This window comes from Microchirus variegatus (assembly GCF_963457635.1).
Source record: "Microchirus variegatus genome assembly, chromosome: 2".
Classification (NCBI taxonomy): Eukaryota; Metazoa; Chordata; class Actinopteri; order Pleuronectiformes; family Soleidae; genus Microchirus; species Microchirus variegatus.
In genome coordinates this window covers 624321-639655 of record NC_139803.1, presented here as the reverse complement: position 1 = coordinate 639655, position 15335 = coordinate 624321, and the positions used below count along the sequence as shown (strand labels likewise).

General features: G+C 40.8%; 1 protein-coding gene across 1 annotated transcript; it reads left to right on the top strand.

Annotated features, from left to right (window-relative positions):
• Nucleotides 1–3095: 3095 nt before the first annotated feature.
• Nucleotides 3096–13906, top strand: nagpa (N-acetylglucosamine-1-phosphodiester alpha-N-acetylglucosaminidase). The gene is made up of 12 exons (XM_083910713.1): nt 3096–3203; nt 4539–4741; nt 5952–6219; nt 7249–7388; nt 7864–7972; nt 8054–8182; nt 8278–8480; nt 10901–10948; nt 11037–11165; nt 11357–11479; nt 11799–11877; nt 12406–13906. The coding sequence occupies exons 2-12, from the start codon at nt 4546–4548 to the stop codon at nt 12665–12667; spliced, it is 1686 nt and encodes a 561-aa protein (XP_083766839.1). The 5' UTR covers nt 3096–3203; nt 4539–4545; the 3' UTR covers nt 12668–13906.
• The last annotated feature ends 1429 nt before the right edge of the window (nt 13907–15335 follow it).

Here is a 15335-nt window from a genome sequence, read left to right as displayed (position 1 = left end):
AATGTCATGTAAACACGTTAGTCCGACTAAGATAGAGCTAGTCTTAGTCGGACTAAGACGATGTCATGCAAACACCTTAGTCTGACTAAAATAATAATATCCTGTAAACATGTTAGTCCTACTAAAATCAAGCTAGTCTTAGTCGGACTAAGACAACAATGTCATGTAAACACCTTTAGTCTGACTAAGATAGAGCTAGTCTTAGTCGGACTAAGACATGACTAGTTGGACTAATGTCATGCCAACAATTAGTCTGACTAAGATAGTGCTAGTCTTAGTCGGACTAAGACAACAATGTCATGTAAACACCTTTAGTCTGACTAAGATAGAGCTAGTCTTAGTCGGACTAAGACAACAATGTCATGTAAACACCTTAGTCTGACTAAGATAATAATATCCTGTAAACATGTTGGTCCTACTAAAATCAAGCTAGTCTTAGTCGGACTAAGACAACAATGTCATGTAAACACCTTTAGTCTGACTAAGATAGAGCTAGTCTTAGTCGGACTAAGACAATAATGTAAACATGTTAGTCTGACTAAGATAGAGCTGCTCAATAGTTGCAGATAATTAGGTGATGAATAATCAATAAGTTGCTTCAGATCTGTTTTCCGTTTGTTTGTCTTCAAACGTCTGAGGTCAAAGGTCACTGCTTCACCCTCCCGGTCAGGTGACCTCTCTGGAACTGATCATGTGACATCACACGGACCTGAAATCCCTTAAGTGCCTTAAGTAAAAAAACATATATAATTAAACTCCCTACATTTTAAACGCCACGCCCCCAAAACACGATGAATAAATTATAAAGTTTTAGACGCGATAAATTTCTCCTCAGATCACAGTTATGATTCCCTCCTTTTCCTACGTGTGTGTGTGTGTGTGTGTGTGTGTGTGTGTGTGTGGCCGTCCAAATGTCCCACAATGCAACAGGAGAGGCGTCACGGACGTCGCTTTTTTTCACGTTAAATTCTGACTCAAAATTGAGGAGAACTTTATTTTAAACGTAGAGTATCTTTAAAAATTACTGTTTTTTTTTTTTTTGGGGGGGGTGTGGGCGTGGCTTAGCATGAGTCAGCAGTTTTTGTGGGCGTGGTCTGTGTCGATGAGTGACAGCAGAAACAGGAAGAAGAAGAAAGGGAAAATGGAGGCGACTGCAATAAACAGAAACCTGAGAAAAGGTCACGTGACCTGGATACTAAACTGTGGTTATGAACTCTTTGATTGATTGATTGATTGATTGATTGATTGATTGACAGCCACTTTTGTTTGCGATGAATTTTAACGCTTGTTGATTTGAGGTTTTTTTTGTACATTTGTACAGATTTTGTTTTTGGGATTTTTTTTTTTTTTTGTCTTATTTGATTTTAGTTTCTCTTCGTTCATCTTTGTCTGAAATGACGCCGTGTTTGGCTCCTCCTCTTCCTCCTGTCACAAATTTAATTTAATCTCTGAATTCTGGGCTTTAATCCCAGGATTATTGATTTTAATCTCAGAGTTATAGACTCTAATCTCAGAATTATTGACTCTAATCTCAAAATTCTGGTCTTTCATCTCACAATTCTGACTTTAATCTAAAAAAAAAAAAAAAAAGTCACTTTAATCTCGAATTATGTCTTTAATCTTAGAAAAACTTCACTCTAATCTCAGAATTCTGGATTCTAATCTCAAATTTCTGCACTTTAATCTCAGAATGATGACTTGAACCTCAGAAAAAAAAATCACTTTAATCTCAGAATTATGACTTAAATTTTAGTAAAAAAAAAAAAAAAGTAACTTTAATCTCAGAATTCTCAGAGTTATGGACTCTTATCTCAAAATTATTTACTCTAATCTCAAAATGCTGGACTTTCATCTGAGAATTCTGACTTTAATCAAAAAAAAAAGTCACTTTAATCTCAAATGATGTCTTTAATCTTAGAAAAACTTCACTCTAATCTCAGAATTCTGGATTCTAATCTCAAATTTCTGCACTTTAATCTCTGCTCTTAATGTCAAACATGTAGATGTGAAAATGTACCTGGAGAGAAAACGGGAACTTCCTGTTTTCCAGCCAAACTTTCAAAGTAAAACGCCGCACACTTATTATTAAAAAAAAAAAAGGTGTGGCGCTGTTGAGTCGTTAGGCTCCGCCCACAGTCACATGTTGTCCTCAATGTACATTTTCTGGTTGTTGTTTTTTGTTTGTTTGTTGAGTTTTTGAGGAGAAAATAACCTGATTGATTGATTGATTGATTGATTGATTGATCTGTGAGGGGGATGAGCCAGAGCAGCAGCTGATTTTTCCACTGAGCTTTTACTGTTTTATTGGGTGGATTTTTTTTTTCTCTACATTTGATTTTTTTTTAAAAGCATCTAAAAAAAAGAAAAAGGGCTTAAATCAGAAAAATAACGGAACTGATTTTTTTTTTTTTTTACTAATTCTCAAATCTTCATGTTTATATTATAGATAAAAATAATGTATTTCTGAAAAATCACGTGTGGTCTTGTGTTTTCTTTGGTGTGTGTGTGTGTGTCTCTGTCTGTGTGTGTGTGTCATGTGATCAGTGTCAGTTAGGGTGCTGCAAGTGCCGGCTTTCAAAATAAAAGCGTAGCATTTAAAAGTAAACCTCCGTGCAGTAAAATTAAAAATAAAACAATTTACTGAGTAAATTGTTTTATTTTGACAGTTAAAGATGTTTTTTTTTTAAATTCTGACTGAATCTGATGAACGTGAACACGTCGTTCTGTAAAAACATCGTAGACTTCAGTTAATAAATCGTAAAGCTCACGTTCAGCGTTTTATTTACAAGTTGAATTTAAAAAAATGATTCGAACGGCGAATTAAATCACTTTTATCTGTTTTTAGTACGAACTCCGACAGAAAGGTTCATATTCTGTCACATTACGACTTTATTTAATAGTGATAGTTCATGTTTTTCCACACAGCGACTTTTATTTTGTAAAATGGCCGGAAGTTGGGTCTGTGTCGGGGGGCGTGTGCTCGCTCGTTGACGAAGCGGGAAGCGGCGACAGGAGGTCGGACGTGCTCGGTGCTCCGGCTCAGGCTCAGGCTCGGTGATGAGGCTCGGTGCTCGGTGTATCCCTCCGCACATGGCAGCAGTCTGGAGCCTGTGTCCGCGCGTGTCGCCGCCGCCGCCGCTGGTGTCACTGTTGCTGCCGCTGCTGTGCTTCTGTGTCCCGGCCTGCGGCTCCACGGACCCCCGGTGAGACCCCCGCTAACCCCCGGCTAACCCCTGGGCTAACAGCTGCTCTCTGACGTTCACTCTGTAGTTTCCTCTTTTTTTCTTTAAAACTCGTACAAAGTTTTCCGGAGTTGATTCAAAGTTTGTTTCTGCTCATTTTTACGCGTATAAAACGCGTAATTTTGCGTTAAATGGTGTCACAGTGAACGTGTGTTCTGTCAAACATGCTAATAGTTCCTGTTGTTCTGGTCGAGCCACAGTTACACCGTTTAAATAGATCGCGTTTTATGACACCTGACCACGCCCACCCCGGAACCACGCACACACACATTAGAGCTGTTCAATAATCTTTGAAACATAAAAACTTTATTTGTATGTTTACAGAACATAAAAAGCATTTGTGTTTATAACAAGTGTGTGTTACAGGATGTGGCCACAAGAGGGCGGTGTTGTATCAAACACACAGAAACCGTAATTTTGAATATAAATCCAGACATTTGTATGAGATGAACTATGACGTCATTAAATACACGTGAACAGGAAATGTGGTTGTTTTATGAAAGTGTTTGTTTTGTTTTAGTGAAACAGGAAGTCACAGTTGTGGGTAAGTTAACTGTCACGCTAGCTTAGCGTACTTTAGCCTGTGCTAGGTTACCTTACAAGTGGTGGTTTGGCTAACTTAAGCTCATGCTAGGTTACCTTACAGATGATGGTTTGGCTAACTTTAGCTTGTGCTACGTTACCTTACAAGTGGTGGTTTGGCTAACTTTAGCTCGTGCTAGGTTACCTTACAAGTGGTGGTTTGGCTAACTTTAGCTCGTGCTAGGTTACCTTACAAGTGGTGGTTTGGCTAACTTTAGCTCGTGCTAGGTTACCTTACAAGCGGTGGTTTGGCCAACTTAAGCTCGTGCTAGGTTACCTTACAAGTGGCGATTTGGCTAACTTTAGCTCATGCTAGGTTACCTTACAGGTGGGGATTTGATTAGCTTTAGCTCATGTGAGCTTACCTCACAGATGATGGTTTGGCTAACTTTAGCTTGTGCTACGTTACCTTACAAGTGGTGGTTTGGCTAACTTAAGCTCGTGCTAGGTTACCTTACAAGTGGTGATTTGGCTAACTTTTGCTCGTGCTAGGTTACCTTACAAGTGGTGATTTGGCTAACTTTTGCTCGTGCTAGGTTACCTTACAAGCGGTGGTTTGGCTCCCTTTAGCTTGTGCTAGGTTACCTTACAAGTGGTGGTTTGGCTAACTTTAACTTGTGCTAGGTAATCTTACAAGCAGTGATTTGGCTAACTTTAGCTCGTGCTAGGCTACCTCACAGGTGGTGGTTTTGACCTAGTTTTCTCTCTCTTTAGTGATTCCATGTACGATGACATCCTGTTGCCGTACAGCCACGCCCACAGCCCCTCCCACTCTCACCGCCATGCCAGGGACTGTCAGCCCGTCGCCCACGGCAACGCCACCCACGAGAGCTGGCCGTCCAGTCGCCACAGTGGACTTCCTGTCGCAGAATCCATGATGTTTGTGACCGACGTTCCGGGCTCCAAGTACGTCAGCGGTCAGTAAGAACCTCTCGCGGTGACCTTTGACCTTTGTGTCGTTCATTATCAGGCCGTTTATTTCGGACTCTGATGAACCTGAACCTTGATGTTAATATTTAATCTGAAGCTCTAATCTGGTGAAATCTGTCAGTGTAACAAACAGGAAGTGAACTCTGAAAACCTTTATCATCACTGATGGACTCAAGAGACCTGATCAAAATAAAGGTTCAGGAGTTCAGGGGTTTTTCTGTGTGAGTGAGGTCATGTGAGGTCATGTGAGGTCATGTGAGGTCATGTGAGGTCATGTGAGGTCATGTGAGGTCATGTGAGGTCATGTGAGGTCATCTGAGGTCATGTGAGGTCATGTGAGGTCATCTGAGGTCATCTGAGGTCATGTGAGGTCATCTGAGGTCATCTGAGGTCATGTGAGGTCATCTGAGGTCATCTGAGGTCATCTGAGGTCGTTTAACATAGTCATCGTGTTTCATTCATGTGTTCATTCACTTCACTTTGACTTTCACTGTCAGACAAACTGACGTTTATAAACCACTCACTCTCCCACACCCATAGAGAAAATCAGTGATTTTCTAATTTTAAGTAGAATTTTCAAATTCTAAGTAGAAATTTCTAATTTTAAGTAGAAATTTCTAATTTTAAGTAGAATTTTGGAACTTTAAGTAGAATTTGCAAATTTTAAGAAGAATTGGAACTTAAAATGGAATTTGCAAAATTTTAAGTAGAATTTTGGAACTTTCAAATTTTAAGTAGAATTTTGGAACTTTAAGTAGAATTTTCAAATTAAAGTAGAATTTTCAAATTTTAAGTAGAATTTTGAAACTTAAATTAGAATTTTGGAACTTAAATTAGAATTTTAAAATTTTAAGTAGAATTTTAAAATTTTAAGTAGAATTTTGGAACTTAATTTAGAATTTAAAATTTTAAGTAGAATTTTGGAACTTAAAGTAGGATTTTAAAATTTTAAGTAGAATTTTAGAACTTAAAGTATAATTTTGAAACTTCAAGTAGAATTTTAAAATTCTAAGTAGAATTGGAACTTCAAGTAGAATCTTCACATTTTAAGTAGATTTTGGAACTTTGTATTTCAAGTCTTTTTAACTCTAATCTCTATGGGCTTTGGTGTGGGTGAGTGAGTGAGTGGTTTACAAACTTGAGTTTCCTGTCCGTCTCAGTCATATTTTGTTCTTTATAATCTCAAACCGTCCACAGGTCACATGACGGTGGTCCTGGACCCTGTGAGGACGGTGTCGGTGCTGGAGCCCGGCGGCCCGGGCGGCTGTGGGATGAACCAGAGGGCGACGGTGGAGGACACGGCTCGGGCATCAGGATGTTTGATCGCTCAGAACGCAGGCTTCTTCCACACGGACACGGGCGAGTGTTTGGGTAACGTGGTGAGCGACGGCCGGGTGGTGAAGAACAGCAGAGGAGTCCAGAACGTCCAGTTTGGAATCAGGAAGGACGGAACGCTGGTGTTTGGGTAAGAGGTCTGAGTCCAGGACTGAGTCCAGGTCTGAGTCCAGGTCTGAGTCCAGGTCAGTCAGTCCAGGTCTGAGTCCAGGTCTGAGTCCAGGTCTGAGTCCAGGTCTGAGTCCAGGTCTGAGTCCAGGTCTGAGTCCAGGTCTGAGTCCAGGTCAGTCCAGGTCAGTGTGTGGTTGAGAGCAGACACTCAGAAGATTCTGATGAGAGACTTTATCTCAGATTAACCTCAAAGTTAATCAGTGACAGAAATGATTAATGATTCAATCGTTCATCACAATCATTAAATCTACGTTCACGTCTTTATCTTTAACTGTTAGACGGACTTTAACAACAGGAACCTGAAGTTTGTAAACCACTCACTCTCCCACACCAAAGTCACTCACTCTCCCACACCAAAGTCACTCACTCTCCCAGACCAAAGTCCATAGAGTAAACCAGTGATTTTAACATCACGGGAGTTGTTGATCCACTCCATCACTAACTTACTATGATTGATTTTTAAATTCTACTTAAAATTTGAAAATTCTACTTTAAGTTCCAAAATTCTACTTATCTCACTCATAGACTTTTCCTTGTGTTAAACTGAAGTTTGTAAACCACTCACTCTCCCACACCAAAGTCACTCACTCTCCCACACCAAAGTCACTCACTCTCCCACACCAAAGTCACTCACTCTACCCACACCAAAGTCACTCACTCTACCCACACCAAAGTCACTCACTCTACCCACACCAAAGTCACTCACTCTCCCACACCAAAGTCACTCACTCTCCCACACCAAAGTCACTCACTCTCTCACACCAAAGTCTATATTAATAATATTTACTTTAGACTTAACTCGGTGACACAAAGTGACCACACGAGGCAGCAGAGGACCAGCAGCTCCTGTGTCCCTGTGAGCTAAAATCACTGGTTTTCTCTATGGACTTTGGTGTGGGAGAGTGAGTGGTTTACAAACTTCAGTTTAACAGTGAGATAAAGACATGTGAAGATGTCTCAGGACTCTTTGTCTCATGTCTGTATGCAGATATCTGTCAGAGGACGAGGTGATGGATCAGTCCAACCCCTTCGTCCAGCTGGTCAGTGGTGTGGTCTGGCTGCTGAGGAACGGAGAGGTTTACATCAACCAGAGTCTGAAGAGCGAGTGTGACAAGACACAGGAGTCGGGTGAGTCCACATTAAGTTTCACATCAACGTGAACATCCAACTTCTGTGTCGTCAACATTGTCAACATCCGCGTCAATGTCCGCGGCCACAGTCGACGTCCGTGTCAGCGTCCTCAGCGTCCATGTCAACGTCCACGTTGTCCACATCAACGTCCGTGTCAACATCGTCCACCTCAACGTGCGCGTCCACGGTGTCCGCATCAACGTCTGTGCCAACGTCCATGTCGTCAACTTCCGCATCCGCATCGTCAACGTTGTCAACATCCGCGTCAATGTTCGCGTTGTCCGCGTCAACGTTGTCGACGTCCGTGTCAGCATCCGTATCGTCCACGTCAACGTCTGCATCCATGTCAATGATTTTGTCGTAAACAGAAAACCTTTTCATTTTTGTCGTAAACGGAAAACCATGTCGTTTTTGTCGTGAACAGAAAACCTCGTTGTTTTTGTCGTAAATGCTAACTCCCGTTTTGTCGCAGGTCAGTTACGCACGTTTGTGGACGTGATGTCGGCGAGGTCGGCCGTGGGTCACGACGCCGACGGTAAACTGGTCCTGTTTCTGTCTGAAGGACAAACTGGAGTCAGAGGGTAAGAGAGTGAGGATGAGGAGGAAGACGAGGACGAAGACGTGATGAAGATGATGAACTGTGTGTGTGTGTGTGTGTGTAGGATGAACCTGTGGGAGGTGGCTGACTTCCTGAAGAAGAACGGCGTGGTAAACGCCGTGAACCTGGACGGTGGCGGCTCGTCGACCTTCGTGATGAACGGCTCAGTAGCAGGTTACCCCACTGATCACTGGTGAGCTCACACACCCCATAATATGTGAGGGGGCGGAGTCTGGCCCTGGAGGACACGCCCCCTCAGATCGGACGTGTCCTCGTCTCCCTCCTCAGCGTACCAGACAGCAGGTGGCGCTGTGGCAGACGAGTGTCCACCGTCCTCTGCGTCCACCCTCGTCTCTGTCCGTCTGACTGTGGACGACACGGACGCTGTGAGGACGGACGCTGTGTCTGCAGGACGGGACGGACGGGAGACACCTGTGAGGACCTGACCTGTGAGGGGACACCCTGTGGACAACATGGGGTCTGCACTGAAGGTGTGTGTGTGTGTGTCTGTGTGTGTGTGTGTTCTTGTACTTGCAGCATACTGAGGACCAGTGAGGGTTTTTAACTAACAAGGTGAGGTCATTTTTACGGAGTGAGGACATTTTGGCCGGTCCTCACTTTGTTTTCATTTAAATCACTTCCTTAGGTTGCTATAACATGCTATACTCAATTTGTCAAATTTTGGACCAAAAATTTTTTGTCAAAGATTTTTTCAAATTTTGGACGAAATAGTATAGTAATTATGTTTTTTGTCAAATTTTGGACCAAAAATTTTTGTCAAAGATTTTTTTTGAATTTTGGACGACATATTATAGTAATGACGTTTTTGTCAAATTTTGGTCCAAAAAATTTGTCAAAGATTTTTTCAAATTTTGGACGACATAGTATAGTAATGACGTTTTTGTCAAAATTTTGGACCAAAAATTTGTCAAAGATTTTTTCAAATTTTGGACGAAATAGTATAGTAATGTTTTTTGTCAAATTTTGGACCAAAAAATTTGTCAAAGATTTTTTCAAATTTTGGATGACATAGTATTGTATGAGATTTTTGTCAAATTTTGGACCAAAAATTTTTGTCAAAGATTTTTTTTGAATTTTGGACGACATATAGTAATGACGTTTTTGTCCAATTTTGGTCCAAAAAATTTGTCAAAGATTTTTTCAAATTTTGGACGACATAGTATAGTAATGACGTTTTTGTCAAAATTTTGGACCAAAAATTTTTGTCAAAGATTTTTTCAAATTTTGGATGACATAGTATTGTATGAGTTTTTTGTCAAATTTTGGACCAAAAAATTTGTCAAAGATTTTTTCAAATTTTGGATGACATAGTATTGTATGAGATTTTTGTCAAATTTTGGACCAAAAATTTTTGTCAAAGATTTTTTTTGAATTTTGGACGACATATAGTAATGACGTTTTTGTCCAATTTTGGTCCAAAAAATTTGTCAAAGATTTTTTCAAATTTTGGACGACATAGTATAGTAATGACGTTTTTGTCAAAATTTTGGACCAAAAATTTTTGTCAAAGATTTTTTCAAATTTTGGATGACATAGTATTGTATGAGTTTTTTGTCAAATTTTGGACCAAAAAATTTGTCAAAGATTTTTTCAAATTTTGGATGACATAGTATTGTATGAGATTTTTGTCAAATTTTGGACCAAAAATTTTTGTCAAAGATTTTTTTTGAATTTTGGACGACATATAGTAATGACGTTTTGTCAAATTTTGGTCCAAAAAATTTGTCAAAGATTTTTTCAAATTTTGGATGACATAGTATTGTATGAGTTTTTTGTCAAATTTTGGACCAAAAAATTTGTCAAAGATTTTTTCAAATTTTGGATGACATAGTATTGTATGAGATTTTTGTCAAATTTTGGACCAAAAATTTTTGTCAAAGATTTTTTTTGAATTTTGGACGACATATAGTAATGACGTTTTTGTCCAATTTTGGTCCAAAAAATTTGTCAAAGATTTTTTCAAATTTTGGACGACATAGTATAGTAATGACGTTTTTGTCAAAATTTTGGACCAAAAATTTGTCAAAGATTTTTTCAAATTTTGGACGAAATAGTATAGTAATGATGTTTTTTGTCAAATTTTGGACCAAAAATTTTTGTCAAAGATTTTTTCAAATTTTGGATGACATAGTATTGTATGAGTTTTTTGTCAAATTTTGGACCAAAAAATTTGTCAAAGATTTTTTCAAATTTTGGATGACATAGTATTGTATGAGATTTTTGTCAAATTTTGGACCAAAAATTTTTGTCAAAGATTTTTTTTGAATTTTGGACGACATATAGTAATGACATTTTGTCAAATTTTGGTCCAAAAAATTTGTCAAAGATTTTTTCAAATTTTGGACGACATAGTATAGTAATGACGTTTTGGTCAAAATTTTGGACCAAAACATTTTGTCATAGATTTTTTCAAATTTTGGACGACATAGTATAGTAATGACGTTTTGGTCAAAATTTTGGACCAAAACATTTTGTCATAGATTTTTTCAAATTTTGGACGACATAGTATTGTATGACGTTTTTGTCAAATTTTGGACCAACAATTTTGGGTACATTTTTTTTTAATTTTGGTGGACAAAGTATAAGTATGATGTTTTAGTAAAATTTTGGACCAAAAATTAAAAAAAATCTAAAAAGTTTTCCAGCCCTTTTTGATCTGGGGCTCCACCTGCAGACATTTTATGGTACTGCAACCAGTAGTTCTTTGCAGATGTCATTCATGAAGTAGATATTTGTAATTGTGTTGATTTATAAAGTGGAAATGCTGGTCCTCAGTGTGCAGCAAGTACAAGAATGTGTGTGTGTGTGTGCGTGTGGTCCGAGTACTGGTGCTGGTCTTGATCCTGTTTAAACTAATGAAGTGTGTGTGTGTGTGTGTGTGTGTGTGTAGATGGATGTGTGTGTGATGCAGGATGGAGAGGGACAAACTGCAGTGAAGGTAAAACCATCATAATAATAAAAGTCATAATAGTTTATTTAGATTATTATGGGATGTCGTTGTGTTAATGTAAGCTCTTATTTTGAAGGCTGTCTCCCTGGTTTCTATGGTGACGGCTGTAATCAGACGTGTGTGTGTGCTAATGGAGGATCATGTGAGTCCGTACATGGACGATGTTCCTGTCCTCCTGGTTACCGTGGTAACGCCTGTGAAGAAGGTGGAGTCAGAGACGTCTTTTTATTAACTCTGTACATGATCATGTCCTCATGTCTAACATGTCCAACATGTCCATCATGTCACATATGTCCTCATGTCCTTCATGTCCTCATGTCTAACATGTCCTCATGTCCTTCATGTCTAACATGTCCTCCTGTCTAACATGTCTCTCATGTCTCCTGTGTTGGACAGAATGTCCTCTTGGTTTCTATGGAGCGTCCTGTTCTCAGATCTGTGGCTGTGACGACCAGTGTTTGTGTGACCTGCACACAGGAAGCTGTAACGCTACAATGTTACAGGTCAACTACACCAGAGGTGAGTGTGTGTGTGTGTGTGTGTGTGTGTGTGTGTGTGTGTGTGTGTGTAGCTTCTATTGAGACTTTTACTGTGAAAATAGGACTTTTATTTTGATATCAGATAAACAGACTGTTTTTGTATTTCTCCTCCTCCTCCTCCCTCTCCTCCTCCTGCTCTTCCTCCTCCTCCCTCTCCTCCTCTCTCTCTCTTCCTCCTCCTCCTCCTCTTCCTCCTCCTCCTCCTCCTCTCTCTCTCTTCCTCCTCCTCCTCCTCCTCCTCCTCCTCCTCCTCCTCCTCCTCCTCCTCCTCCCTCTCCTCTTCCTCCTCCTCCTCACAGCTCAACAGTGTCTGCTCAGTCAGGTCATGGTGTCGTGCAGAGCAGAGGTCAAAGGTCACAGAGAGTCTTATCTGACAGAGTGAGTGACATCATCACAGCGCCCTCTGCTGGACATGAAGTCAACTACTACAGCGTCACTTTGATATTAAAGTCTTCTCCTCTGACTCCACCCCCTCTCTCCTCTGACCCCTCCCTCTCTCTCCTCTGACTCCTCTCTCTCTCTCCTCCTCCCCCTCTCTTTCTCTGACTCCTCCCTCTCTCCTCTGACCCCTCCCCCTCTCCTCTGACCTCTCTCTCTTATGTGACTCCTCTCTGACTCCTCCCCCTCTGACCCCTCTCATTTGACTCTCCCCTCTGACTCCTCCCCCTCTCTGCTGACCTCTGACACCTCTCTCTCTCTTCTGACTCCTCCCCCTCTCCCCTCTGACCCCTATCATCTGACTCCTCCCCCTCCCCTCTGACCCCTCCCCCTCTCTCCCCTCTGACTCCTCCCCCTCTTCTCTGACTCCTCTCTCTCTCCTCTGGCCCCTCCCTCTCTCCTCTAACCCCTCCCTCCCTCTCTCCTCTGACTCCTCCCCCTCTCTCTCCTCTGACTCCTCCCCCTCAGGAGACGGTGGATCATCATCACTCTGACGTTGTCGTCTCTTCTCTCGATCAGTCTTCTCGTTCACGTCGTTCACGCCTGTCGTCGTTTATCGTACGATCGTCGCTCTGAACGCAGAGATTATTCGTACGTCCCGCTGAACAACATCGGAGGAGGAGGAGGAGCTAATGCTGCTGCTGCAAGGGATTCTGGGAAAGATTTCACATTGGACGACTCGGACTCACAGGACGAGATCTGGTCTCCGTCCGACACAGCGATGACGTAGCGTCAGAGTCAAGACCGGGTTAAAACCAGGCTGAAGGAAGACGCTCGGGGCGTCCAGCAGAGGGCGCCGTCCTCATCGCCGTGGTAACCGTGGTAAACCTCGGCCTCCAGGTGTTTGGACCAGCAGCGGACGACGAGGTCGAGCACCTGTCAATCAAAATATGTAAATTATCCTGATCAAAACGTGTCGATTCAAGAGCTGCGGCTAGGCTAACCGCGCTAACCAGTGACTGTCGAGGCTTTCGAGTGAGTGAGCGGCAGAGTAAGAACACACACACACACACACACACAGGCAGCTAGCGTCTGTTGCTAATCTAAAGCTAGGTCAGACAACACGTTAGCGCAGAGATACAAGCTCTGTGTAAAGCATTTAAATGATACGACGCTAACTAGCTGCTACCTATACCTGCTTCTTACTTGGCCTGCTGACGGTATTACACGGCTATGCTAGCCATGCTAATTAGCCGCACTGTCCCCACGTCTTCGTTTTGGGAGCCGCTAACAATGCTAACTAGCTGCTAACAGTGACTCGGCGGTTAGCACAGCCGCGACAAAAGTTTGTTTTCTTTGATTTAATCAAAGTTTGAGCGTCTTTTTACAGATTAGTAATCTGACGGGATTAAAAATCAGGGACACAGTATTTAATCTGTGATGTTTTTTTTTTTTTTAATTGATTTTTCTGTCCGTTGTAGCGCCCCCTCCTGTCGTGAGTGGAAAGTTTTTGAAAGCGTTGGATTTTTTAAAAAATGTTTTAAGTTCCGATTTCCGTCTCCGCGTTCGTTTTTCCCGACGTTGACGTTGTGCCTGTGAAGACTGAACTGCTGTTACCACCGTCCACCACAGGTGGCGCCACATCAACCACAACGAATCGAGTCGCATTCCGTTTGTGGTCGGAACTCACTGATGTCACTCGAAATAAATCAGTTCTAAATGAGGCAGTGTGTGTGTGTGTGTGTGTGTGTGTGTTCTTGTACTTGCGGCATACTGAGGACCAGTGAGGGGTTTTTGACCAACAAAGTGAGGACATTTTCACAAAATGAGGACATTTTGGCCGGTCCTCACTTTGTTTTCATTGAAATCACTTCCATAGGTCGTAAACATGTTATAGTCTGTTTTTAAAAATACAGCCCAACACTTTTTGCTCTGGGGCTCCACCTGCAGACATGTCATGGTACTGCACCCAGTGGTTCTTTATAGATGTCATTCATGAAGTAGATAATTGTAATTGTGTTGATTTATAAAGTGGAAATGCTGGTCCTCAGTGTGCAGCAAGTACAAGTGTGTGTGTGACGCACAGATCGTAAACAGTAGCGATGTTACGTAAGAGCATCCGGACGAATGCAACAGTCGCACTTTGTTCACGACACACAAAAAAACAAACAAACGCGATAACGAGGCCGACGCCCACCTGCTGTTTGTAAACCACTCACTCTCCCCACACCAAAGTCCATAGAGAAAACCAGTGATTTTAGCTCACAGGGACACAGGAGCTGCTGGTCCTCTGCTGCCTCGTGTGGTCACTTTGTGTCACTGAGTTAAGTCTAAATTCACTAAAATCAGTCATTGTAAGTTAGTGATGGAGGCAGCAGTGGATCAACAACTTTGGTGTGGGAGAGTGAGTGACTCTGGTGTGAGAGAGTGAAAAATCAGTTTTTTAAATATATCCCAGACTTAAAGTGACTCAGTCTTTTATTAAGTGTCTAAAATGAGTCTGTATTTTTCCTCCCGTCCATGTTGTGATGTAACAGGACGTCTTATCAGTGTTGTGATGTGACACAAGCTCAGGTATGACCTTGTTATTACACTGTGGAAAAATGTAGGTTAACGTGACGTCCTCATGTCCCACTTCTGTACCATGTGTGTGTGTGTGTGTGTGTGTGTTACCATTATATTATATATAATGGAAAAGAAAGAAAGTCAAAAATAGCTGAAAAATGACAGAAACGTGAAAATATTCACATTTAAGAAGCTGAAAAATGACAGAAACGTGAAAATATTCACATTTAAGAAGCTGAAAAATGACAGAAACGTGAAAATATTCACATTTAAGAAGCTGAAAAATTACAGAAACATGAAAATATTCACATTAAGAAGCTGAAAAATGACAGAAACGTGAAAATATTCACATTTAAGAAGCTGAAAAATGACAGAAACGTGAAAATATTCACATTTAAGAAGCTGAAAAATTACAGAAACATGAAAATATTCACATTAAGAAGCTGAAAAATGACAGAAACGTGAAAATATTCACATTTAAGAAGCTGAAAAATTACAGAAACGTGAAAATATTCACATTTAAGAAGCTGAAAAATTACAGAAACGTGAAAATATTCACATTTAAGAAGCTGAAAAATGACAGAAACGTGAACATTTTCACATTTAAGAAGCTGAAAAATGACAGAAACATGAAAATATTCACATTAAGAAGCTGAAAAATGACAGAAACGTGAAAATATTCACATTTAAGAAGCTGAAAAATGACAGAAACGTGAAAATATTCACATTTAAGAAGCTGAAAAATGACAGAAACGTGAAAATATTCACATTTAAGAAGCTGAAAAATGACAGAAACGTGAAAATATTCACATTTAAGAAGCTGAAAAATGACAGAAACGTGAAAATATTCACATTTAAGAAGCTGAAAAATGACAGAAACGTGAAAATATTCA

What these genes read in the sequence shown, in the direction of transcription:
- nagpa (XM_083910713.1), top strand. Translation starts at nt 4,546, where the DNA reads ATGTACGATGACATCCTGTTGCCGTACAGCCACGCCCACAGCCCCTCC. An exon ending in GGACAAACTGGAGTCAGAGG is followed by an intron (nt 7,973 to 8,053) that starts GTAAGAGAGTGA and finishes GTGTGTGTGTAG; the next exon opens with GATGAACCTGTGGGAGGTGG. An exon ending in TGGTAACGCCTGTGAAGAAG is followed by an intron (nt 11,166 to 11,356) that starts GTGGAGTCAGAG and finishes TGTGTTGGACAG; the next exon opens with AATGTCCTCTTGGTTTCTAT.